A 25,854-nucleotide genomic window follows, 5' to 3' on the forward strand; every position below is an offset into this window, starting at 1 on the left:
GCTGCCAGCAAGGTCCAGTGCAACTTTGGATCCATTGTTTAGGGAGCTCTATCTCTGAAGCCTGGGATCCCTAAACTCTAAGACTGTAAAGTAATTCTTAAAAAATGACTGATCACTTATGGGTATATTTCTATAAGAATACATCCATAACCTCTAGCTAATCAAATTTAAGGGTCTGGTTTAACTGACGCTGGGACATGAAATACCATCACCAAATTTCTGTTTTAATGTGTCTATGTTATTTATTTAATTCTATAGAATTTAAGGTAGTTTTTTTTTTTTTAAGTGGGAGTAATATGTTCTAATTGACACACCCATACTCTCTCACCAAGATCTACTTCTGACCAAAATATACAAAAAGATAGGCCTTGCCCAAGGTCACAAATTTAAGTATTGCTAACATTGATTAGAATAGGTAGGCTGATTTCTGATTCAGCTACTCTTTCCTCTACAATTTTGCTTCCCCCATACTTCCCTTAGTACGCTCTCTATTTTTAATAAATGTAACTCATTTGGTTGTGGTACAATGCACAGAATAAAAAGTTAGTAGAAAGCAGGGTGAGAGCCCCCATCAGGTCAAACCAGCTTGAGTTTGCTTTGGTCATTGTAATAGCATGGGCTCAGCCCGTGTGAAGCTTTTATTCTTTTGGCAATTCAGCCTGCTTAGGAACTTGCCCGAAACTAGTTCTCAAAAAGCAAAGTATTAAGGGAATAGCTTCTGATTCATTCAGTTTTGACTCATATGACCTTGATTCTCTGTGCTTTAGTTCACTCATCTATATGGAATGATATAAATAATGGCTGCTTCAAAAATGAGCCTGTAACCCACTCCATAAAGAGAATGTGCCAAACCAGCAAGCAGACAAACAACACACACTGCTACCCAAAATGTAGTTAAAAAAAACAAAAAACAACTGTGACTTCTCTTTTCTGGCTTTCTTTTACAAGAAAAGATTTTGGGTCTAGAATGGTAGGGACATTGGTGTAAGTAAGATGGTTACATGTTTATAGGGTAGATGAAAATATTGGTAACCTAAAGATCTTGAACCATTTCCAAAACCCGATTGAGTAATGATCACTAATCAAAGGCTATTTTCTTTTCACCCTCTTAGCTATCAATGGAAAGATTTTTGGGAATCTCCATGGCCTTATCATGAATGAGGATACGATGACAAACTGGTATCTGTTGGGAATGGGAAGTGAAGTGGACATACATACCATCCATTATCATGCTGAGAGCTTTCTTTTCAAAGTAAGTATTAGAATATGCTTTAGCCATCAGGGAAATTCAAATCAAAACCACATTGAGATACCACCTTACACCAGTTAGGATGGCAAAAATTGACAAGGCAAGAAACAACAAATGTTGGAGAGGTTGCAGAGAAAGGGGAACCCTCTTACACTATTGGTGGGAATGCAAGTTGGTACAGCCACTTTGGAAAACAGTGTGGAGGTGTCTCAAAAAATTAAAAATAGAGCTACCCTATGACCCAGGAATTGCACTACTGGGTATTTACCCCAAAGATACAGATGTAGTGAAAGGAAGGGCCATATGCATTCCAGTGTTCATAGGAGCAATGTCCGCAATAACCAAACTGTGGAAAGAGCTGAGATGCCCTTCAACAGATGAATGGATAAAGAAGATGTGGTCCATATATACAATGGAATATTACTCAGCCATCAAAATGATGAATACCCAGCTTTTGCAGCAACATGGATGGGACTGGAGGAGATTATGCTAAGTGAAATAAGCAGAGAAAGTCAATTATCATATGGTTTCACTTATTTGTGGAACATAAGGAATAACATGGAGGACATTAGGAGAAGGAAGGGAAAAATGAAGGGGTAGGGAATTAGAGAGGGAGATGAACCATGAGAGTCTATGGACTCTGAGAAACAAACTGAGAGTTCTAGAGGGGAGGGGGTGGGGGGATGGGTTAGCCTGGTGATGGGTATTAAAGAGGGCACGTTCTGCATGGAGCACTGGGTGTTACACACAAACAATGAATCGTGGAACACTACATCAAAAACTAATGATGTATTGTATGGTGACTAACATAACATAATAATAAAAAAAGGAATATGCTTTGGGGAAGACTTTTTGAGCTAAAAGATTCAATGTATATTCACTGTGAACAAAGATGGCTTGTGAGGTTCATATTAGAAAACAGAACAGAATAATGTGATTATACCCTTCTCCTGGTAGATCTTTCTTAATATATATATATATAGTTGTGCTTGTGAGAAACTCTCCAAGCCTCAGATGAGAGTTTTCTCATCAGTTGTATGGGGATAATTTTTACCACTCTGGATTATGCTGTTAATACTGTATATGAAAGCACCTGTAGTAGTTTGTTTCTTTTCCTTAACCTTCCCCTTTTCTTTTACTTTCCTTCTAGTTCCTTTCTTTTCTATGTCATTAGCTAACAGAATGGTCCTATCCAGTAAAGGAGATACTTCAAGCTCTGGCTTGGGCTCCAAAACTTATCTTGCTTTTTTTTTTTTTTTTTTGCCCTACTGAGCTGGGCTGGGTTTTTTGTTGTTTTTTGGGTTTTTTTGCCCTACTGAGCTGGGCTGGACCATGTGTGGCCTTCTGCCTGTCTAGCATCAAGCTATTCCATCTCGGTGGCACAGGCTATATGGAATCAACCCGGGGAGCTGTTTAAGAAACAGACTGCCAGGCCCCACCCTGGTCCTGAGGAATCAGAATCCCAGGGATAAGGTCTAAATAGGCCATCATCCGGGGTGCCTAGGTGGCTCAGTCAATTAAGTGTTTGACTTCAGCTCAGGTCATGTTCCTGGAGTTCTGGGATCAAGCCCTGCTTCAGGCTCTGTGCTCAGCAGGGAGTCTGCTTCTCCCTCCCCTTCTCCCTCTGCAGCTTCCCCTGCTCATGCTCTCTCTCCCTTTCAAATAAATAAATCAAATCTTTAAAAATAAATAAATAAATAAATAAATAGGCCATCATCCCAAGTGCTTAGTGAAGTCTATAAAGAAATATAAGAATAGAAAAGAATAATCACATCTAATCTGTGGAAGTAGCTGCATTGGTCCTTTTCCATTATACAGCAATAAATAGTAACTTTAATAAAATGCCTAATATTTCCCCTCTGTATATTTATTTAACATAGTTTAAGACACCAAGTACTAGCCTACAATGACTACAGTTTTACATATTAAATGGCTATGCTGCTTTTCAGAACTTGGCTTTTTCTTTTCTTTTTTTTTTTTTTAAGATTCCATTTATTTATTTGACAGAGAGATAGAGAGAGAGCACAGATAGAGTGGCAGGCAGAGGGAGAGGGAGAAGCAGGCTCTCCGCTGAGCAGTGAGCCCGATGCGGGGCTCGATCCCAGGGCCCCGGGATCATGACCTGAGCTGAAGGCAGACGCTTAACTGACTGAGCTACTCAGGCGCCCCAGAACTTGGCTTTTTCAACTCACATTTTTAAAAATATATTAAAAATTTATAAAATTTAATAAAACTATAAAAATCATTCTATACACCTATACAATTATTTTGTATACATATTATATAAACTTTAAAAACTAAAGTACAGTTGATATTGAGTAAAATTCCCTCTGTTTAGTGTACAGTTCTGTTTTGGGAAGCACACACAATAGTGTAATCAATATTGATTAACATCCCCATCACCCCCTCAAATGTCCTTGTTGCACTTTCTAGAGTCAGCTACTTCCTCATGCTTAACCCGTGGCAGCCATTGATATATTTTCTGTCTCTATAGTTTTGCCTTTCCTGAAATGTCATATAAATGGAATCATACCATCTACAGCATTTTGAAGCTGGCTTGTTTCACTTAGTGTAGGCATTTGAATTGCATCCATCTTGTGTGTATCAGTACTTTGTTTCATTCTATTGTTGAGTAGTATTCCAGTGTATGAATATACTGCAGTTTGTTAATCCATTTTCCCATTGAGGGGCATTTGCGTTCTTTCTGGGTTTTGGTTATTACAAATAAAGTCATTGTAAATATCGGTATACATATTTTCCTGTGAACATGATTTTTTTTTTCCCTTGAGAAAATACCTAGGAGTTGGATTGCCAGACCATGTGATAAGTGTATGCTTAACTTCATAATAAACTGCCAAGGTATTTTCCACAGAGGCAGTACCCTTTTGCATTCCCACCAGAAAGGCATGAGAACATCACCTGTTCCACACCCATATCAACAGTTGGTATCTTCCATTTTTATTTTATTGTTTCTTTGCCATCCTATTAAGTATGTACTGGTAGCTCATTGTTTTTTTGTTTGTTTGTTTGTTTGTTTTTAGATTTTATTTATTTATTTATTCATGAGAGACAGAGAGAGAGAGAGGCAGAGGGAGAAGCAGGCTTCCCGCGGAGCAGGGAGCCCGATGCGGGACTCGATCCCAGGACCCTGGGATCATGACCTGAGCCGAAGGCAGACGCTTAACCATCTGAGCCACCCAGGCGCCCCTCATTGTTTTTTATTTACATTTTCCGAATGGCTAATGATACTGAGTATCTTTTCATGTGCTTATTTACCATCTGCCATCTGTAAATCTTGGGTGAAGTGTACAAATCTTATGCCCATTTTTTAATTTTGTTGTTCATTTCCGTATTGTTGAGTTTCAGGGCTTTCTGCATACAAATACTTTACCAGCTACATGATTGCAAATATTTGCTCCCAGTCTGTGGCTTATCTTTTTATTTCCTTAATGTTATCTTTCAAAGAACAGAAAAATCTTCATTCAGATGAAGTACAGTTTATCGTTTTTTTTCTTTTATGCATCATGCTTTTGGTGTCATATCTGAGAAATCTTTGCCTAACTCAAGGTCACAAGGATTTTCTTCAAGCTGTTTTATAGTTCTAGGTGTTCTATTTAGGCATCTGATCCATTTTAACTTTCATATATGGTTCAGGGTTTATTTTTTGCATATGGATGCAGTCATTCCATCACCATTCATTGAAAAGTCTACCCTTTCTCCCACCGTGTCAAAATCATATTGATCATATATATGTGGGTTCATTTCTGGGATGTCTGTTCTATTACAGTGATCTATGTGTGTGTCCTTTCTTGAATACTATCCTGTCTTGATTACTTTAGTGTGATAGTAAGTCTTTAAATCTCATGGTGATTGTTTTAGCTATTCTAGATCTTTGCCTTGCCATATAAATTTTAGAAATAAATTGATTTCGGGCGCCTGGGTGGCTCAGTTGGTTAAGCGACTGCCTTCGGCTCAGGTCATGATCCTGGAGTCCCTGGATCGAGTCCCGCATCAGGCTCCCTGCTCAGCAGGGAGTCTGCTTCTCCCTCTGACCCTCCCCCCTCTCATGTGCTCTCTCTCATTCTCTCTCTCTCAAATAAATAAATAAAATCTTAAAAAAGAAAAAAAGATTCTCATCAAAAAAAAAAAAAGAAAGAAATTGATTTCTTGTTGACTTCTATTAAGAAATCCTGCTAGGATTTTGATTGGAATTGCTTTGAATCTGTATATTGGTTTGAGGATAATTGATATCTTAACAATATTGTCTTCCAACTCATGAACATGGTATATCTCTCTATATATTTAGATTTGCTTTGATTTCTTTCATCAGTGTTTTGTACTTTCAGCGTACAGATCTTTTTTAAAATTTTATTTTATTTAAATTCAATAAGCCAATATATAGTACATCAATAGTTTTTGGTGTAGTGTTCAAGAATCATTAGTTGCGTATAACACCCAGTGCTGATCACATCATGTGCCCTCCTTAATGCCCATCACCCAGTTACCACATCCCCCCCACCTACCTCCCTTTCCACGCCCCTCAGTTTGTTTCCTGGAGTCAAGAGTCTCTCATGGTTTGTCTCCCTTTCTGATTTCTTCCCATTCAGTTTTCCCTCCCTTCCCCTATGATCCTCTGCACTATTTCTTATATTCTACATATGAGTGAAACCATATGATAATTGTGTTTCTCTGATTGACTTATTTCACTTAGCATAATACCCTCCAGTTCCATCCATGTCGATGTAAATGGTAGGTATTCATCCTTTCTGATGCCTGAGTAATATTCCATTGTATATATGAACCACATCTTCTTTATCCATTCATCTGTTGAAGGATATCTCAGCTCCTTCCACAGTTTGGCTATTGTGGATATTACTGCTATGAACATTGGGGTGCAGGTGCCCCTTCTTTTCACTACATCTGTATCTATGGGTAAATGTCCGTAGTGCAAATGCTGGGTCATAGGGTAGCTCTACTTTTAACTTCTTGAGGAAACTCGATACTGTTTCTTGAGGAACCTTGATACTGTTTTCCAAGCTTGCATTCCCACCAACAGTGTAAGAGGGTTTCCCTTTCTCCACATCCTTGCCAACATTTGTTGTTCCCTGTCTTGTTAATTTTAGCCATTCTAACTGGTGTGAGGTGGTATCTCAATGTGGTTTTGATTTGTATTTCCCTGATGATAAGTGATGTAGAACATTTTTTCATGTGTCTGTTGGCCATTTGTATGTCTTTTTCGGAGAAGTGTCTGTTCATGTCTTCTACCCATTTCTTGACTGGATTCTTTGTTTTTTGGGTGTCGAGTTTGAGAAGTTCTTTATAGATCTTGGATACCAGCCCTTTATCTGTTATGTCATTGGAAATATCTTCTCCCATTCTGTTGGTTGCCTTTTAGTTTTGTTGACTGTTTCCTTTGCTGTGCAGAAGTTTTTATCTTGATGAAGTCCCAGTAGTTCATTTTTGCTTTTGTGTCCCTTGCCTTTAGAGATGTGTCTTGCAATAAGTTGCTGCAGCTGAGGTCAAAGAGGTTGCTGCCTGTGTTCTCCTCTAGGATTTTGATGGATTCCTGTCTCACATTTAGGTCTTTCATCCATTTTGAGTTTATCTTTGTATATGGTATAAGAGAATGGTCCAGCCTCATTCTTCTGCATGTGGCTGTCCAATTTTCCCAGCACCATTTATTGAAGGGACTGACTGTCTTTTTTCCACTGGATATTCTTTCCTGCTTTGTCAAATATTAGTTGACCATAGAGTTAAGGGTCCATTTCTGGGCTCTCTATTCTGTTCCACTGATCTATCTATGTGTCTATTTTTGTGCCAGTACCATGCTGTCTTGATGATCACAGCTTTGTAATACAGCTTGAAGTCAGGCATTGTGTGGGCCCCCAGCTTTGGTTTTCTTTTTCAACATTCCCCTGGCTATTCAGGGTCTTTTCTGGTTCCATACAAACTTTAAGATTGTTTGTTCCAGCTCTGTGAAAAATGTCGATGGTATTTTGATAGGGGTTGCATTGAATGTGTAGATTGCTCTGGGTAGCATAGATGTTTTAATGATGTTTGTTCTTCCAATCCATGGGCATAGAATGTTTTTCCATCTCAGCATACAGATCTTGCATATATTTTGTTGGATTATTACCTAAGTAATATCATAGGTTTTGGTGATAGTGTAAGTTGTATTGTCTTTATTTCAATTTCTAATTGTTCATTGCCAATATATACAAATATAATTGATTTTTGTATAATTGATCTTGTATCCTACAACTATGCTAAATAGTTCTAGTAGCTTTTTTGTAGATTTTGGGGTGATGGTTTCCTACAATGACAGTCTTCTGTGAATTGAGATGGTTTTATTTTTTTTATTCCATCTGTATGCCTCTTATTTCTTTTCTTGCCTTATTGTACTGGCTAGGACCTCTAGTATTCGTTGTATCTGAATGGTGAAAGGGAATATCCTTGCCTTAGTCTTAGGGGGAAGTACTCAGTTATTCATAACTGAATATAAAGTTAGCTGTAGGTTTTTTGTAGTTCCTATTAATAAGTGGAAGAAGTTTCTTTCTATTCTTAGTTTGCTGATGGTTTTTATCATGAACAGATGTTAAATTCTATCAAATGCTTTTTCTGAATCTATTGAGATGATCACATTTTTCTTCTTTAGTTTGTCGATGATTTTTTTTTTTTAGTGTACTGGTGATTTACATAGATTGATTTTCAGATATTGAACCAATTTTCAGTCTCAGGATAAATCATACTTTGTCACAATGCATTATCCTTTTTATATATTGCTGGATTCAATTTGATAGTATTTTTTTAAGGATTTTACATTTATGTTCATGAAGAATATTAGTTGTAGCTTTCTCTTCTCATAAAGTATTAGGGTAATGCATAGGTAATTATTAGGGTATCAGGGTAATGCTGGCCTCATAAAATGAGTTGGAAGTGGTCTGTTCTCTTCTATTTTCTGGTAGGGTTTGTTTAGTATTGGTATTATTTCTTCTTTAAATGTTGGTAGAATTTGCCAATGAAGCCATCTAGACCTGGAGCTTTAATTTATTGGAAAGTCGGAAAGTCTTAATATAATTCCAGTTTCTTTAATAGATAATCTGAATAGTGATCTTAGGAAGTTTTCATCTTAAGGAATTTGTCCATACGATCTAAGTTTTAGAATTCACAGTTATTCATAATATTCCTTTACTATCCTTTTCAATATCTATAAGGTCTCAGTGATGTCCCCTCTTTCATTCCTAATATTTGTAACTTGTGTCTTTCCCCCCCGCCTTGGTCAGTTTGTCTAAGGGTTTGTATTAGTTATTTATTGTTTTATAACAAATTACTCCAAAACTTAGTGGCCTAAAACAACAAACACTAACTCACGGTTTTTCTGGGTCAGAAATCTGGGAGTAGTTTTGCTAGTTGGTTCTGACTCAGCATTTCTCATGAGGCTATAATTAAGATGTCAGCTGGACCTGCAGTCATTAGGTTTGACTGGGACTGGAGAATCCATATCCAAACTCACTCAAAGGGCTATTAACTGAAAGCTTCAGTTCTTCACTACATGGGTATGGCGTGGGAGCTGACTTCCCCCAGGGTGAGTGATCCAAGAGAAGAGAGCAAGAGAGAATCTAAGTCTTTTGGAAGTAGAATGCCATCACTTCTGCCATATGCTATTGGTCTCATAGACCAACTCTCATACAATGTGGAAAGGGACTACAAAGGTTATGAATAGCAGGAGGCAGGGATTATTGGGGGCCATTGTGGAGGATGGTTACCACAAGGTTTATCAATCTTATTGACCTGTTCAAAGAACAGCTTCTGTTTTCTTTGATTTATCTCTATTATTTTTCTACTCTCAGTTTTATTGATTTCTGCTCTTATCTTTATTACCTTCTTTCTGCAGATAGATAAGTCTTACCGAGAAGACGTGTATGATCTTTTTCCTGGGACATTCCAAACCATTGAGCTGTTTGCAGATCACCCAGGGACATGGCTGTTACACTGTCATGTGTCTGACCACATCCATGCTGGCATGGAGACAACTTACACAGTCCTTCGGAACATAGGTACTGTTTTCTGTCAGCGATGATGGGTGATAGCACCAGGCTTCCCATAGGCCCTGAAAATAGAGGGCTCAAGAGCCCCCAAGGGCTCAGAGTCAAGTAAGAGAGGCAGACATATAAATAGTAACTATAATAGAATATGATACATGCCAACATAGAGTGCAGAGTACAGGGCTCAGTGGCAGCAGTAGGAGGTAATGGTTAACAGTGTGGGGATATGAGCAAACATTCTAGAGGCTCTAATGCTTCAGATGGATCTTAATGGGTTAGCAGAAGCTTGAAAGGTAGATGGGGTAAGGATAGCATGTGTATGGGTATGAAGTAGAACAGTGAGAATTTAAGAAAGACCTGCAGATACAAATGGGATAAAGTCCTCATTGGTAAAATGACGTAACCCTTGAAATAACTCATGTCATGAAAAGAATCTACTTCTGCTGTTTATAAAAAAAATCAACTTGTCATCTTTGTCCAGACAACAGGATCCCTTACTCCACCAAGTCTCCATCTGGTGGAGCGTCCTGCCCAGCCACAGTGCCCTCCAATGGTAACGATACCCCTCCCCGAATCCCGCATGTGAATGGTCAGCGTTCACTCCCTAGGGAAAGGCAGAGGACTGACACCTCACTTTTCTTTTCACAGAAGAACCTGGCAAAGAGCAGCTCTATTTCTTTGGCAAGAATCTAGGTCCTAGGGGAGCCAAAGCAGCCTTGGTCATCCTCTTCATCATTGGACTCCTCCTCCTGATCTCCACAGTGATTCTCTCCATCAGACTGCAGTCTGCAAGGAAGCAGGTTGCATACCGGGAAGTCCAGTCCTGCACACTCCCCACGGATGCTCTGTGAACCAGCTGGTCTTCCTCAGCAAGGAAACTGGACAAGGCATCGTTCATCAAGAAAGGTTTACATTATATCCTGGATCAGGCTCTGATCCTTCAGAACACAACCAAAGCAATTTGCTTTTACTTATTTTTTAATGGGCTGTGAATAATCCTCAGGTATAAAATACAGAAAGAAGAACAGGTGTGTCTGAGAAAACACAGTCTGTTCTCTGAATAAATTTGCTGAGGTGGGGAAACCCTCTGAAAGATATCTTTATTTTCCTTTTTTTTTTTTTTTTTTTGTAATTCTTAGATTAGACGGTGCTTCCTCAGCTAACTCTCCAAGTTTCCAGATGGACGACTTTGAGAGTTATACTGCCTCAGACACCTAACTGAAATGGCTCTGATTTTTCAACACTGTTATGTAAGATGTTTCCCTTAGTCATTCCAGGGAAAATAACTTTCTGAGGAGTTCATGGAAATGTCTAAATCAGTATCTGCTGATAGAATTTGACCAAATGAAGTTTTTGGAGCTTTAGCCAGCTCTCCTGGCCTTTTCCACTTTAATATAAATAGCCTGTGTCCTGTTTGCTACAGAAGGTGAAGTTACCAGCATAAAAAAAAATTCCTGCTGTTTTTATGCAAACCAGTAGAGATACTTTAATGTTTACAACTCACTTCATGTTCTGTGTTTTTACAATGTTTCCATGGCAACGTTGTTTTTTTTTTTCCCAAAAAAATCATCTAGAGAATTTGTATTTGTATTTTAGAACGTGGAGGGCCGGAAGCTATAAAAGAGCAGGATAGGTTCTCCCATTGTGAGGCAGAGACTCCCTAAAAGTTTAGTGGGAGCTCCTGTGTGAGGGAAGCTTTGAAGAAGGCGAATCTGGACTTGAGCCTTGAGTCTGATTTTTCATTCACCTAGCAGGATCTTTCCAAGTGTGCATCTTCTAGGAAATAAAAACAGTCTCATCATGTGAACAACACCAGGAAGAATTCATCAGTGCAGCTGACTGGTGGGGAGAAGAGATCTCACAAAATTCTTGATTCCATGCCTCTTAAAGACAGCCCTTTGTGGGAGGAAGGGAAAAAAAAAAAAAAAAGAGAGAGAGAGAAAAGGCTAGAAAAGAGAGAGTCCCAGTGACAAGTTTTAAATCATTAAATCGGCTTTGAAAACATGCATTACAGTTTTCAAGGCTCAAATGTAAAAATAAAGGCAATCCATACTCTCTGTATACATGCCTAAACATTAGGTTAAGATTGATAAAAGCAACTTTGCTTATTACTAGACTTGAGAAATTGCCCTTAACTCAGGGCAAGATGCCCTGCGATGCCAATGTCAATGCCAGATGAGTGATATCAGTACATCTGCCTTGGCAGATCATTTGGATGTCCAGATGAGCAAGTAGGACCTAAAAAAATAACTCGGGTGGAGGGATCTTTCATACTTTCTCATCTTCATCTTGGTGAGGGGAAATGGGTAATTTGATAGCAGTTATAGTATTACATAAACCAGGATGCGAATGCTAATAGTTCTGTTCTTAGTTTGCTTGAATGTCATATCAAACAGTGTACCCAAAGGATTTTGAATTCCAGCCTGCTAACCACTGATAATGTGATTTTGTAGTATGTGCTCTAGGGTTTTCATACATGTGTAGGCTGTATAATTTCATAATAATAATTATGATAAATGCCTTATTTATAACTCACCTAGACAACAAATTAGTTTTTTTCCTTTTCTCTTAGTCTATTTTTTTTAATGAAAATGAAACCATAAAGTAGTTTGATTACACCATTTCTCTTTTTAATAAAGTTTCACAGATTATAAGATGGCTATTTGCATTTTTTTCACTACTACCCTATCACTAGACCTAGGGCGGGGGGTTGGTGAAAGGAGAATTGTCTTTTAGATATTTAGCAACTATCCTAGTTATATACCTGCTAAAGGAAATGAAACAAAATAACAATACGTCTCCCAAAGAATAGGACTCTCCTCAAACATTATTTCCTCAAATGTACCATACTTCTTTCTCTGCCTCAGTCCTTTGAGAAAATCAATTACAATTAGATACATCTCCTGTTACAATGGAAGAAGTGTCCCTGCTCCTAGCAGAGCAGTCTCTTACTTGGCTCTGGACTAACCCTTCTTGCTCTCTCAAGGACTTCACTCCCTCAGTGTTCAGCTTTGTCTAGTGCATGAAGTCATCAGCAGCACCCACCATTAAAAAACAAACAAACAGAGGGCTGTGGTCCTTAACTTCATAACCCTCTCTAACCCAGTTTCTCTGTTCCCTTCAGAGCAGAACTTTTTGTCTGTACCACCTCACCTCATGAATTCCTCACCCCATTCCAGTGACTTCCAGTCCAGTGTGCCTTGCTCCCATCTCCCAGTCTGCTGTTGTCAAAATCAACAACCATGATGCCATTTCCAGGGGCTTCTTCCCCATCTTGATCTCACTCAACCTATTCACAACAATTGACAGCTCCCCCCTTCAAAACACCTCGCAGTCCCTTAGCTCTTCAGCATGACCCCTTGCCAGTCTTCCTTCTTCGGTTGTTCTTCCTTCTCAGTCTCTTGCTAGTTCCTTCTCTCCCATCTAACTTAAGTGTTGGCATGCCTCAGAGCTTGACACTGGGCCCTCTTCTCTTTTCTGGGCCTCTGGGGTAGGCTGAATAATGTCCCCAAAGATTTTGTGTCCTTATCCCTGAACCTGTGTTACTTCTTTATATGGCAAAAAGGACTTTGCAAGTATGATTAAGTGAAGGATCCTGAGATGGACTACTCAGGTTGTCCATAAATAAAAGTCACAGTGCCCTTCTAAAAGAGAGGGAGAGGGAGGTTTGACTACAGAAAAAGGCCATGTGACAACTGAAGTAGGACACTATGCCACGGCTTTGGAGATGGAGGAAGGGGCCACAAGCCAGGGAATGCTGCTCTAAAACCTGGAAAAGGCAAGGGAACAGATTTTCCCCCAGAGCCTCCAGAGGGAGCTTGACCCTGTGGGCATCTTGTATTCCATTAAACATGATTTTGGATTTAAGAGTTCCAGAACTGTTAGAGAATACACGGGAGCCATCAAGTTTGTGGTCATTTTTTACAGCCCTCTTCATATCTTATTTCATTTACTTCACTTTTAATTATATCCAAACTCCTTACGTTGGTCTCGGGCCCAGCCTGAGTTGGCCCATGCCCACCTCTCCTCATCTCCAACTCTTCTTTTTTCTAGCTTTGATCAGTTCTTGTGTCCTGCTAGTTCTTTTCTGCCTCAGGACCTTTGCACATGCTGCTTTCTATGCCTGGAGTACTCTTCCTCTCCAGCACTCTCATTCCCCTTCCTACCTTTCCTAGCTCATCTGTGAGCTCACCACACTGCCGTCTGTTATTTCCTATCTTTATTTTCCTTTGTAGCACTTATCACAAGACATGACCATTTTATCCTTCTGTTGGTTTGATTTTCTTCTGCCTCTTTGACTGCAATATAGGCTTCATGGAAGCAAAGACCCCTGACCTTTTTTTGTTCATCGCTGCATCCCCAGCACAGACCACAGTGCAGATATATAATAGTTGCTCAGCAAATATTACTTGAATGAATGTGTAAGCAGAATAGACAGTGTAGTGGGCTGGACTATTCTGACTTCGACTATTTCAGTTGCAAAAAGTCTCATATTCAAATGTCAAATGTCAAGGGTCTGAAACAAACAGATTCTGGGACAGTGGCTGTGAGGTCCACAGCTGCTTTGGCTTCCTTCTAATAAATGACACTGGGCAGGGAGGACATGGGAGGAGCATGTATTATTCAATCCCTAAATGCACTTTACAATTAGGAAAAAAAGGTCATCAAAAGTAAGGAAAGTCTAAAAAACTGTCACAGCTAAGAGGAGCTAAGGAGACATGATAACTAAACACAATGTGGCATCCTAGATGGGATCCTAGAACAGAAAACAAAAAGATACGACGTAAACATTAAGGAGATATGAATAAGCTAGATTTTAATATTAATGAAATTATGCATTAATGTATTGATATTAATGTAATCTGATCAACCATCAGATTTTGTATATTTAGGAGAGAGAAGCAAGTGAATTTGGAAATTGGTTATGGCAGCTGGGAGAAACGCAAGCGTTAAAGATGGTGCTGGAGGCTTCTGGCTTGGCTATATGAGTGGATGGTGGTGCACTCAGCCAGATAGGGAAGACTGGAGTTCAGCTGGAGAGGAAGATGACCACAGGCCTGGCCATTATGAGTCCGAAGTCCTGTGAGCCATCCCAGTGCAGAGCTGTGTAAACTGTCGGATGAGTGTTCAGAGGTCAAGGTCTGAGGGACTCGAGGGCAGACGGAGGAGGCTAGCCTGCGCCCGTCCAGGTACAAAGGGCAGAGAAGGCAGCCCAGCGCAAGGAGCCCTCCTATCTAAAGGTCCTGTCAGCCGCAAACGTGGTCGGCTGGAGCATCTCCTCCTGTTTCTCATGCTCCACTTCCTGTAAGTGGCTCAGAAGCAGCTGTCTGCAGCCCCCAATCCCACCCACCCGCGGACAGCCCGGGGCCGGCTCCCGCACCAAGCCTCGGCCGGCTGGGAAGGCCGAAAGAAAAGCGCGGATCCGGCCAGCGATAACTGAAGTGTGAGACCCTGGCGCACGCAGGGCTCCCCACAGCCCTTGCGCCTCCACTCACGCAAGCTCCTGGAAGGATCCACAGTCCCCTCTTCTACACCATTCGAACGGCTTTTATGGCAGCCGTTGCCCTTTGAAGCGTTCGCAGCTCCTTTTAAGCCGATTCCGCCCTATAGAACTGTTGGGAGTGGGGCGTAAAGGAGGACCCTTCTGTCTACACTGTGAGAGGTCGCTTTCGGAAACAATTTCAAAAATCCCGGTCGAGGAACAGGGGAGGCTGAGGCCGAGAGGGGGCGCGAGTATTGCCGAGGTACCGCTCGGTGGGAAGGTCCCCTGCCGAGGTGGATCCCGGGGTCCCTGCACGCTGCCGCGCCCACCCCGCCCGCGTCAGTGCGGTTTCCGGCAACTCCACGCGCCCGGGCTCTCGCGCTCGCCCAGGGTTCCGGAAGAGCGCGGCCGGGCGTGCGGAGCGCGCGGGCGGGCCGGGGGGGCGGCTTCGGGGCCCGGGGCGGGGCGGAGGGGTCGCGGGAGCGCCTGGTTCTCGCGCCTGCGGACGCGCGCGAGGCGGGGGAGCGCCGGGCGGCGCGCGCAGCCCGGGGACCTGTACGGGGCGAGCGCGCGGGGGCGGGCCTGCGCCCAGCCGGCGGCGGACGAGCGAGCGCGAGAGCTCCTGCGCCCGGGCGCACGGCGGGAGCGCCGGCGGTGCTGTGGCTCGCCGGGAGCCGGGAACCCCGACACACAAAGGCTGGTGGGATGCGTGAGCAACCCGGGAGCCGGGAAAGGGAAAGCGAAAGCCGCGGGCGCGGCAGGTGACGGCGAAGGCGCCGCGCAGTCCTCCCGACGCCGGCGGTACCCGGGCCTGCCCTCCTGGGCCTGCCCTCCTGGGCCTGTCGGGCTGAACCCGGCGCGCCGCAGCCATGGCTATCGCCCACCTGGCCACCGAGTACGTGTTCTCGGACTTCTTGCTGAAGGAGCCCTCGGAGCCCAAGTTCAAGGGGCTGCGGCTGGAGCTGGCCGTGGATAAGATGGTCACGTGCATCGCCGTGGGTCTGCCCCTGCTGCTCATCTCCCTGGCCTTCGCGCAGGAAATCTCGATCGGTAAGGCCCGGGCCGGAGGGGCGGGGTGGGGCCGGCCGGCGTGAGCCGGCGTTATTCGAGGTTCCCGGGTCTGGTGGGAAATGATTTTACTGCGCGCCCCTGGAAGCCCACTCGGCTGCGATGGGCGTGAACGTTGGGAAGAAAGGGAGCCCCGGTTTTATGGCCTGAAGTATTCTTTGCCCACGTGGTTCATTTTATACCCCTGTGGATCCTGCCTGCATCCCTACTGCTCAGTTCTTCTGTCTGCTCCCCACGGATCCTGAGTGTGGCGTGGCGTTTGTGTCCGCCTCTTAGGACCGGCGCCCTTGCCATCAGATTTGTCGAAAACAGTGGTCTCCTGTTCCCTTCCCCTCACCCCTACATTTGTGTAATCACCTACAGAGAAGTTCCTGAGTGGCTGAATGGAGGATTGAAGAAAAGTACTCCCTGAAATGTGTTCTCCCTTCATCACCTTACATTGAGTTGATACTGACTGAGACTGGTTCTGCGGGGTTGTGAATGATGGGAAATGACTGCACTTGGCGGGCATTAGAGGGATACCAGAATCCTCCACCCGGACAGCCTTGTTATGAATGTGGGATGAACAAGTCCCCTTCGTGTAGACTAGTGTTTACTCATAATAACACTTCCGATGTGCGATAGTGTTTGGGGCAGGATTACTTGGCTAATAAGACTCCGGGCTTCCTCATCAGCCGTTCTGACTTACAGCACAGGAGAGGATGCTTATGAGTCAAGAGGACAACTAGAGACTGTTCACTAGGGGAGAAGAGAGGCTGGTGGGGCTGGACCTTGGGGAAAGCTTATATGAGAAACTGTGCTGGCCCTGAGCCCTGGAGCACGGGTGGGATTTGGATAAGCAGAGGTGAGACCTTTGCTAAGATTTTGAGATCGCAGAGAATGTTACATTTGCCTGGAAGGAGAGAGATAGTGACCGTCCCCTGCTGAGGCAGGAGAGTTAGTCACAGTTCTTGGGATATGAGCATGAATATGGGTCCAGTCCGTTAGAACAGAGGAGTACAGACTTGATGGTTTTAAAAGTGCAAAGTTATTGTTTGAGCAGAGGATGGACCATTACTTAATAAACCTGATGGTAGCATGGAGGGTCTAGGGTCAAGGAGGGGAATTGGAGCTAGGGAGGCCAGATGCCAGACGATGGGGCATTAACTGAGGTCTTGTGCATACGTGGGGGCCAAGACTTGAAGGGAAAGAATGGGAGATGATTTCTAAGAGATGAAGGAGCAATAAGGGGCACCTGGGTACCTAGTTCTTAATAGGTCATGAAGGGCAGATATTGACCAGAGTTGTTGTTGGAAAGGCTACAGACCTGAGTGACTGGAAAATGGTGGTGCACTCAGAGGGGAGGAGCAGAGGGAGAAGGAGACAGAATCTCAAGCAGACTCCCCACTGAGCGCAGAGCCCAGTGTGGGGCTCGATCTCATGACCCTGAGATCACCACCTGAGCTGAAATCAAGAGTCGGAGGCCTGAGCCACCCAAGCGCCCTGAGAATGGTGGTATTCTTGATGGGAATAGTGAAGTTGCAGGAGGAGTTGGTTAGAAAAGGGTTATGGTGAGCTTGATTTTGTGATCTACAGCACTAAGTTGTTCAACTTGGCAGGAAGTTGCCAAGTTCATTGTGGAAAATAAGTGATCAGTTTTTTCGTCTTTGGGCAGGCAGAGTCATGGGGTTTCATTCGGCCTTCCAGATGGCCAGGAGTTGGGACTTCCAGTAGAAAGGAAAACCACCAAGTAGCTTGGGTCCTGGAGAGTCTCCCCCGTCAGCAGATGTTCCTTGAGTACCAGCTGTGGGCTGGAGCCAGTGCTAGGCACCATGGCCCAGGAATAAATGAGGCATGGTCCCCGTCATGGAGAGGCAGCAGTCTTGGGCATCTGATGCCAGGAGGAGGGAGTTGGTTACCCTCCGTGATCAAACTTAATGTCTACCCCGCATAGTAGAGGGATTCTGGAGGCAGAAGCACTCTCGACACATTCAAGTTGATGGGCTGCTGGAGAGGCATTTGGTTGGCATTGGGAGTGGGTTTATCCAGCAGGAGTCTGAGCTTATGCTATGCGCAGAGAGCACTGCTGTGCGTTGAGTGGGACATGAAAGGAGTTTGAGGCATGGTCTTCTTCCCACCCTGCGAGAGTTTACCACCCATCTGGGCACTAGGACAGATGTGCTGACAGGTGACATTCAGCAGCATGTGGTTCAGTGACAGGACAGTGTCAAGCTCTGAGCACCCAGCAGGTAAAAGTTGGCAGGGACTTGGGTGATGCTGTGGAGCAGACTCCCCTTCTTCTCAAGTGCTTCAGACTTCTGGGGGGAGGGCAGGCATGTGGGATGACCCAGCTGCACTGGGGAAGACCTGTCAGGTTGAGTACTCATTAGATAATGCCAGAAAGAAAGATATTAGGGAGGAGAAGAGAGGTACATAAATTAATGCATGGAGTCAGTACAATGGAGTCATGTCAGGGAGCATTAAATTTTGTGCAGTTTCAGCTTTTGTGTGAAAGCAAGAACAAGCCGAGCGATTAAGGAGAATAACAATGGAGAGAGAGAGTGATTTAAATGGAGCGCACCCACCACTTCAGTCAGGAGCACTGCCCCTGAAAGAGGGTGAGACGGGCCTGCACACTTAAAACGTGGCTTCATCCTCCCTCTGATAAGTACGCCCCACCTTGCTGGTGCCTGGAATATTCTTTCATGGTTGTACTTTGCACATTGCATTATAACTTGTTCATGTGGCCCCCTTACTTACGAGATACTTCTTCTATTGATCACTAGAAGCTGGTGTCTTGTACGGCACGTGGAAGCCCCTCTATAAGGTTTGCTGAGTGAATGAAAGGTGACAGGTTTTGGCATCATCAGACGTCTGTTGAGCCCAGCGTGCATGATGCTGTTCTTGGCAGTGGGGCAGCGGGACACTTGTAAGACGTAGACCCTGCCCCTTGGAAGGTGGTTGAGCAGAGAAGAGGGTCATAACCTCCTCACACAGGATTCATGGAATCTGGGCGGGGTCAGAGGTGTGCAGCCGGGTGCAATAGAAAGCAGAGGGAGGGGTTGCTTCTGACTCGGGGAAACAGCCCCGGGCTCAGGGCAGGGAAGGGTTGAAACTGAACTCTGAAGAAGGGTTCCAGATGTATGGAGCAGTGCGAGCCCAAGCAGGGAGGCATGGATGCTGTGTGGCTGTGGGAGCTTTAGGGGCAGACACAGTCAGGAGAAGGGGGAAAGTGGGAGTCAGGTCAGTCCAGAGGGGCTGAAAGGGAAAAGAGGGTGCAGTAAATCTCACTGCTTTCCCTTTGGTGTTGGCGGGTATATATACAGTGTGAAAATCACCTTTAATGGCTACAGATACCAATTTTCCTCTCTTCTTCTTACATTGATAACCTGGTATACATAAAAATTTGTTGATCGTGATATGAAATCCTCTTAAGCCTAAAATACATTTTGTTTTCCAGTTTCTGAAAACTCAGTTTTCCATGAACTAGTATTCTATAAAATAGGATCCAAGTTGTAACTGGGTGACAATTTTTGCTTTAAGGAAGCGTTTTCTTTTAAAGAAAATGTTCTCCTAAATCTGAAATTTTGCACAGACTTCTTAGAATTAAAAAAGTATACGTGTACGGAAGCAGAGTGGAAGATTGGAGAATGTCCTCATGATAAAACCTATTGGGCTTTAGAGTAGAGGCTTCTCCTTAGTCTTTGGCCCATTTTCTCACCAGTTCAGCCCACTGGGCTTGTCTTAGAAAAGAGGGACAGACTCTGCCCAGGCCACAGAGACCTGCCAGTGGGGCAGTGAAGGACTGTTATTTAGGCCCTCCTGGGTGCTGGCATGGGGGGGTGGGGCTGCAAGCAGAGTCCGCACACAGAGATTCTCAGCAGATATGGCCCGGCGTGGTGGGTGCTGGTGTGGGGCTCCTGGCACTGGGGGGCATTGCTGCGGGGCTGGGGAGCAAAAAGGGAGCTCTGCCTTGCTGTCTGCCCACAGGTTATGGGTCATTGTAGAAGTGACGAGGTGCAGAACAGAGAAGGGCTGGTGCCCCCGGTCAAGGTCAAGGGAACTCTGGTAGCCTGTGTAGCAGCCTGGGCAGGGACTGCTTATTGATCCTGACGGCCCTATGATGGGGAGAATTACAAGCAGAAACAGTCTGGAGGGAGTTACTAGGGGACTTTCTTAACCCCTGAGTTTTTGCTGGGAGCATTTGGAAGGCTTTTGGAAAGTGAGCTAACTGACTTGAACTGATGTAAGAATTAAAATATGCACCTGGCCTGGGGAGGCCTGATACTTCTACTCAGCCTGCCTAGAACACTCCAGGCCCGGCTCCCCAGAGGGCAAGTTAGGTATGGAGAAGAAAACAACAACCCAATTTTGCATTAACTGGCACACAGCAGAAGTTTCAGTGTCATCATGACTGGGCCAGGAAGACTGGGATGGGGGCCAGAGAAGGGGAACTGATGCTCTGTTTTCCCAGCCCTCCCTTTTCCTCTCCCCTTGCCTCGTCTCATGCCTTGTGCACAACAAGTGCTCAATAAAAATATGGTGAAGGAAATGCTGGAGCACATTAAGGACTCTCTGGAGTCCTCCCTTGGACTATGGCTGGGGAGCAGGGGCATTGCGGGAATGGGAAGCATGGCATAAGGGAAGCCAGGTCCAGATGCTAAGGTCAGGCTAAAGGTTGCAGTCTCCAGCTCCCACCCAGTGTCTGGAATTCACCAGCTGGAGGCAAGGGGTTCCGGGTACGGAGAGGGAGACTTCCCAGTCGCCGGGCTGCCCGTGTCATTTAAGAACACAAGTCATGTCCAGTCATGGATTCCTTCCTGACGTCTGTTCCCGATAATAGCATTCATGGAGGCAGGTCGTCATGGGAGGGAGCCAAGTTGCCCCACTTGACTTATAAGGGCAGGCTGTGTTCCAAGTACCTCAGATTCCCTTTTGCAGTGTTTTGTGGCAAGGAGGGAGCTGTGTTTGTAGTGTTGAAGGGCTCTACTATGGAGGGCGGATGAATGTCCTTCCCTGTGGCTTGCCAGCATGGGAGCTGCAGGGGGACAAAGTTCTGTGCCACGGAAGGACCCTCATTCGAATACACCTGCCCCCAGAGAGAGATTAGGAACTAGGTGGGTGGCAACTCCGTGTCGAATACAAGCATAAGTAGGGGCGCCTGGGTGGCTGAGTCAGTTAAGCTCAGGGTTGTGAGTTCAAGCCCCACATTGGGCTCCACACGGGGGGTGGAGCCTACTTAAAAAACAAACAAACAAAAAGAATACAAGCGTTAGTAGACTGCCCGGCCTTTAAGATCTGAGATTTTAAGAGGGTTTGTCTAAACTATTGAATAAATAGATGCCCTCAGTGTGCTACCTTTCAACATGAGTGGGATTCATGTTCTTGGAGTCTTCTGACAGGGTCTGCTATGCCCTTGGCTCAGGGCTGTACAGGGCCTGATGCTGAGGGGATCCTCCTGAGGGACGGCTTTGCTTCTCCCGTGCCCTGACCTGGCATGTCAGGAGGCCCTGGAGAGGAGAGCCCCTGTCTCCTGTCAGGATGCTTCTTGCCCTGAGCCGGGGTGGCTGGACCGGATGAGCAGCGGGGCAGCCGGCGGACCCCTGGGAAAGGGTGTTTCAGCTGCCCTGGGAGCCTTCGCTCCCTGCTGCCTCCCCCCCCCCAGCGAGCACCCACAGTTCTGGGCAGAGGGATTTGGTCCCTCCGGGTTAGCTCCGCTCCACAGCTAGTTTTACAGGGCAGGCGTTAGCCTCTCCCCCCTCCTCCCTGCAGAGCCAAAGGACAGGTGACAACTGCAGCTGCTTCCATTCCTATTAGCATAGAGTCCCCCTTGTGTTTCCTGCACTCGGGAGAGGCTGCTGATGGGTACAATTTTTCTGGGTTAATTTTTGTGGGGTTTTTTTTTCTTTTTTACTCTTGTATTTTTTTTAATTCTTTTTTTAAAGATTTTATTATTTATTTGAGAGAGAGAGGGATAGAGCACAAGCAGGGGGAGCAGCAGAGAGAGGGAGAAGCAGGCTCCCCGCTGAGCAGGGAGCCCGATGCGGGGCTCGATCCCAGGACCCTGGGATCATGACCTGAGCCGAAGGCAGACGCTTAACCGACTTAGCCACCCAGGCGCCCCTTCTTGTATTTTTATTGTACAAATAGTACCTACATACATTCTGATGATAAATGATGCATAAGCCTCCTTCATCACGTGCTAGAGGTAACCACCATGGATGCTTGGTACAGCTTAAAGTCCTCTTTCTCTCATTAGTACACCATGTATACACGTTCTTTTAAAAACAAATTGAGTCATACGCAGTGGTTTGCTTTTTCCCACTGAGGATGTTTTGGAGAGCGTTCCATGTTAGTATGTAGGCATTACTTCACTGTTTTTTTAATTGAAGTATAATTAACTTACAGTGTTTATTAGTCTTGGGTGTACACTATAACATTCAGCACTTCCATACGTTACTCACCCCTTCGCCCATCCCCTCACCCACCTCCCCTCTGGCAACCACCAGTTTGTTCCCTGTATTTAAGCGTGTATTTTGTGTGTTTGTCCCTTCTTTTTTTTGTTTCTTAAATTCCACATATGAATGAAATTGTAGGGTATTTGTCTTTCTTTGGCTCCGTCCATGTTCTTGCGGAGCATAGTATGTTCTCACCATAATTCATCTAAGCACTCTCTCAGTGATGCATGTTTAGGTTCTTTCAGACTTTCTACTATTATGCACAAGGCTTGTTTGTACAGAAGTCTTTGTAAATGCTCCCCTCCTCTCAGCATTGAAAGGAAAGAAGAAACCAGTATCAGTTTCCAGGATGAAATCATTTTCCAGGATAGTTTTGCATTCCTGAGTTCTTACTGCAAGTAAGTACAAAAAAAAAAAGCCACCTTGTATACCCTCCTCCACTAACTCCATCCAAATGTTACTCTATAAGAAGATTGGAAGAGGCATTTTGATGTGCTTTCAGTTTTAAGAAAGATTAGCCTCTTCCCAGAAGAAAATTACAACATTCAAACAATACAAAATTACAACAACTCCTGAAGTATTCTCATAACACATTGTAAGTTTCCTTCCTAGCTCCCACCATAAGTTGCAGTTAGATAATTATTTCTATAAATATTTGTTGAATACTGTCTCCCCACCACACTGTAAGTTCATTGAGGGCAGGAACCATCTTTCCTCTATCTGGTTGACTGCTCTAACCATAGTTTCCAACATAAAATTTGATACACAGTAGGCATTCAGCAGAGTGTGTGAATGAACAGAATGATCAGCAATGTCAGTAGGATTGGATCTGGAGTGTTATTATATTGTCTGTATGATGGAATTTTATGTATCTTCAAAGAGTTAGTGTTAAAAAAATTGTCAAAAATATTTGGAAACTCTGTATAGTGTCATCAGAACTGATTAGAATAACAATAATAGAGCAAGGAATATGAATTGAGAGAAGGTAAGCAAACATTTAATAATGATGAGATCAATTTTTAAAATAACTAGAACTTGGGGCACCTGGGTAACTCAGTTGGTTAAGTGTCTGCCTCCGGCTCAGGTCATGATCCCAGGGTCCTGGAATCGAGTCCCGCATCGGGCTCCCTGCTCAGTGGGGAGCCTGCTTCTCCCTCTGCCTCTGCCTGCCGCTCCCCCTGCTTGTGCACACACTCACTTTCTCTCTCTGCCAAATAAATAAATAAAATCTTTAAAAGATAAATAAAATAACTAGAACTTGCCCAAGCAGCATTTAGTCTGTTTTCTTTTTAATTTTTTTATTTGAGTAGAGTTGACATACAATGTTACATTAGTTTCAGGTGTACAACATAGTGATTCACCATCTCTATACGTTACACTTTGCCCACCTCAAGTGTATGTCACCCTTCAATGCAATTACGGTATCATTGACTATGTTCTCTATGCTGTACCTTCTCTTCCCATGACTTACTCATTCCATAAATGGAACCCCTGTCTCCCATTCCCCTTTACCCATTTTACCACTCCCCTCCCAGACCCCTTTCCTCTGGCAATAATCAGTTTGTTTTCTGTATTTATAGATGTGGTTCTGCTTTTTGTTTGTTTATTCATTTGTTTTGTTTTTTGGATTTCACATCTGAATGAAAGCATGTGATATTTGTCTTTTTTGGTCCGACTTATTTCACTTAGCATAATACCCTCCAGGTCCATCTATGTTGTCATAAGTGGCAAGATCGCTTCCTTTTTTATGGCTGCATAATATTCCACTGTGGGGGTGTGTGTGTGTGTGTGTGTGTGTACACATACCACATTTTTATCCATTCATCTGTTGGTGGACACTTAGGTTGCTTCCATATCTTAGCTATTATAAATAATGCTGCAGTAAACATAGGGGTGCATATATCTTTTCAAATTAGTGTTTTTGTTTTCTTTGGGCAAATACTCAGTAGTGGAATTATTGGATCATGTGGTATTTATATTTCTAGTTTTTGGAGGAACCTCCATACTGTTTCCCATAGTGACTGTATCCGTTTTACAGTGGGGAAAAGACAGTGTCTTCAATAAATGGTGCTGGGAAAACTGGACAGCTACATGCAGAAGAGTGGAACTGAACCAATTTCTAACTACACAAAAATAAACTCAAAATGGATTAAAGACCTAAATGTGAGACCTGAAATCATAAAAATCCTTGAACAGAACATAGGCAGTGATTTCTTTGACATCAGCCATAGCAACATTTTTCTAGATCTGTCTCCTGAGGCAAGGGAAATAAAAGCAAAAATAAACTATTGGGATTACATCAAAATAAGAAGCTTTTACACATCCAAGGAAACCATCAACAAAACAAAAAGGCAGCATGCTGAATGGGAGAAGATATCTGCAAATGATATATCTGATAAGGGGTTAATATCCAAAATATATAAAGAATTTATATAACTCAATACCCCTCAAAAAGAACAGTCTGATTAAAAATGGACAGAAGACATGAACAGACATTTCTTCAAAGAAGACATCCAGGTGGCCAGCAGACACATGAAAAGATGCTCAACATCACTCAGCACTGGGGAAGTGCAAATCAAAACCACAATGTACCTGTCAGAATGGCTAAAATAAAATAAATAAATAAAAATAACAAGTTGGCAAGGATGTGGAGAAAAAGGAACCATTGTGTGCTGTGGGTGGGAAGCTGTCTTTTCTGTTTTGTTTCAGCCCACGCTGTTCCCTGACTTGAAGAGCCCTAGTAAATTAGAAGACCCGTGTTTATTTACTACCTCCTTTCCTGTGTCTCCCCACCCCCGCCCCAAGAAAAAAAAAAAGAAAGGAAAATGAAAATAAGGAAGAAAGTCTATTCTTTCATAATAGATGGAATTTCCACTAGCAAAAACTGAAAGTACGTCTTGGAACCTTTGCAGATTCTAAGTTTGGATTAGCAACATCCTTTTAAAAAACCACGTAAGCACCACTTTTCCTCTGCAGATTGTTTCCTTGGATTGCTTTCTGCTCAAACCCCTGAGGCAGTGAGTTTGGTCCAGAGTGGAGAAGGGGAGGGAGTTTGGGAGCATCATGCCCGCTGCGCCCTGGCTGAGCAAGGCGGGCAGTGTGGGGACATAGGTGGCCGGTGGCGGGGGGCAGTTGGCGGGGGGAGGACCTAGACAGAGCCTGTAGAGTACTGAGGCAAGCCTGGCTCTCTGTGGGATACAGGTGTGTGTTGGGGAAAGGGGTTTTTCATTCTCACGTATTTATTCATCCTCTCTGAAGCTTGTGCTCCTTTTTCTCTGAATTTGTGTGTTTTTATCTGATGATAAGGTAGGGCTTAGTGTCGCAAACATGGAAAATACGGAAGAGAAAATAGCAGTAATTCCACCACCAGAGATAGCCACTCTTATATCTTGGTGTATTTTCCCCCAAGGCTTTTCATATATACATACCTGACAGCTTCTACTTCTTTTTTTTTTATTCTTATGTTAATCCCCATACATTACATCATTAGTTCTAGATGAAGTGTTCCATGATTCATTGTTCGTGCACAACACCCAGTGCTCCATGCAGAACGTGCCCTCCTCAATACCCACC

At 43.8% G+C, this 25,854-nt stretch overlaps 2 protein-coding genes and 1 long non-coding RNA gene across 3 annotated transcripts in view; 2 read left to right on the forward strand and 1 right to left on the reverse strand.

Annotated features, from left to right (window-relative positions):
• HEPHL1 (hephaestin like 1) overlaps window positions 1-10,439 on the forward strand; it is a 71,924-nt gene extending 61,485 nt beyond the window's left edge. The window contains exons 16-19 of the mRNA XM_081797338.1: window positions 1,113-1,252; window positions 9,144-9,306; window positions 9,776-9,847; window positions 9,943-10,439. Coding sequence (XP_081653464.1) covers window positions 1,113-1,252; window positions 9,144-9,306; window positions 9,776-9,847; window positions 9,943-10,145 — 578 coding nt within the window. The 3' untranslated portion in view covers window positions 10,146-10,439. The remainder of the gene's footprint in view (window positions 1-1,112; window positions 1,253-9,143; window positions 9,307-9,775; window positions 9,848-9,942) is intronic.
• A 3,650-nt stretch (window positions 10,440-14,089) lies between these two features.
• LOC145716259 (uncharacterized) lies at window positions 14,090-15,124 on the reverse strand. The gene is made up of 2 exons (XR_014138828.1): window positions 14,790-15,124; window positions 14,090-14,406 (listed from the first exon to the last, which is right to left on the reverse strand). It is a non-coding gene; the product is annotated as an uncharacterized LOC145716259 (long non-coding RNA).
• Window positions 15,125-15,337: 213 nt separating this feature from the next.
• PANX1 (pannexin 1) overlaps window positions 15,338-25,854 on the forward strand; it is a 38,595-nt gene continuing 28,078 nt past the window's right edge. Inside the window, exon 1 of the mRNA XM_006741364.3 lies at window positions 15,338-15,826. Coding sequence (XP_006741427.1) covers window positions 15,646-15,826 — 181 coding nt within the window. The 5' untranslated portion in view covers window positions 15,338-15,645. The remainder of the gene's footprint in view (window positions 15,827-25,854) is intronic.

This window comes from Leptonychotes weddellii, chromosome 11, assembly GCF_054177405.1.
Source record: "Leptonychotes weddellii isolate Sample4059 chromosome 11, ASM5417740v2, whole genome shotgun sequence".
Lineage (NCBI taxonomy): Eukaryota > Metazoa > Chordata > Mammalia > Carnivora > Phocidae > Leptonychotes > Leptonychotes weddellii.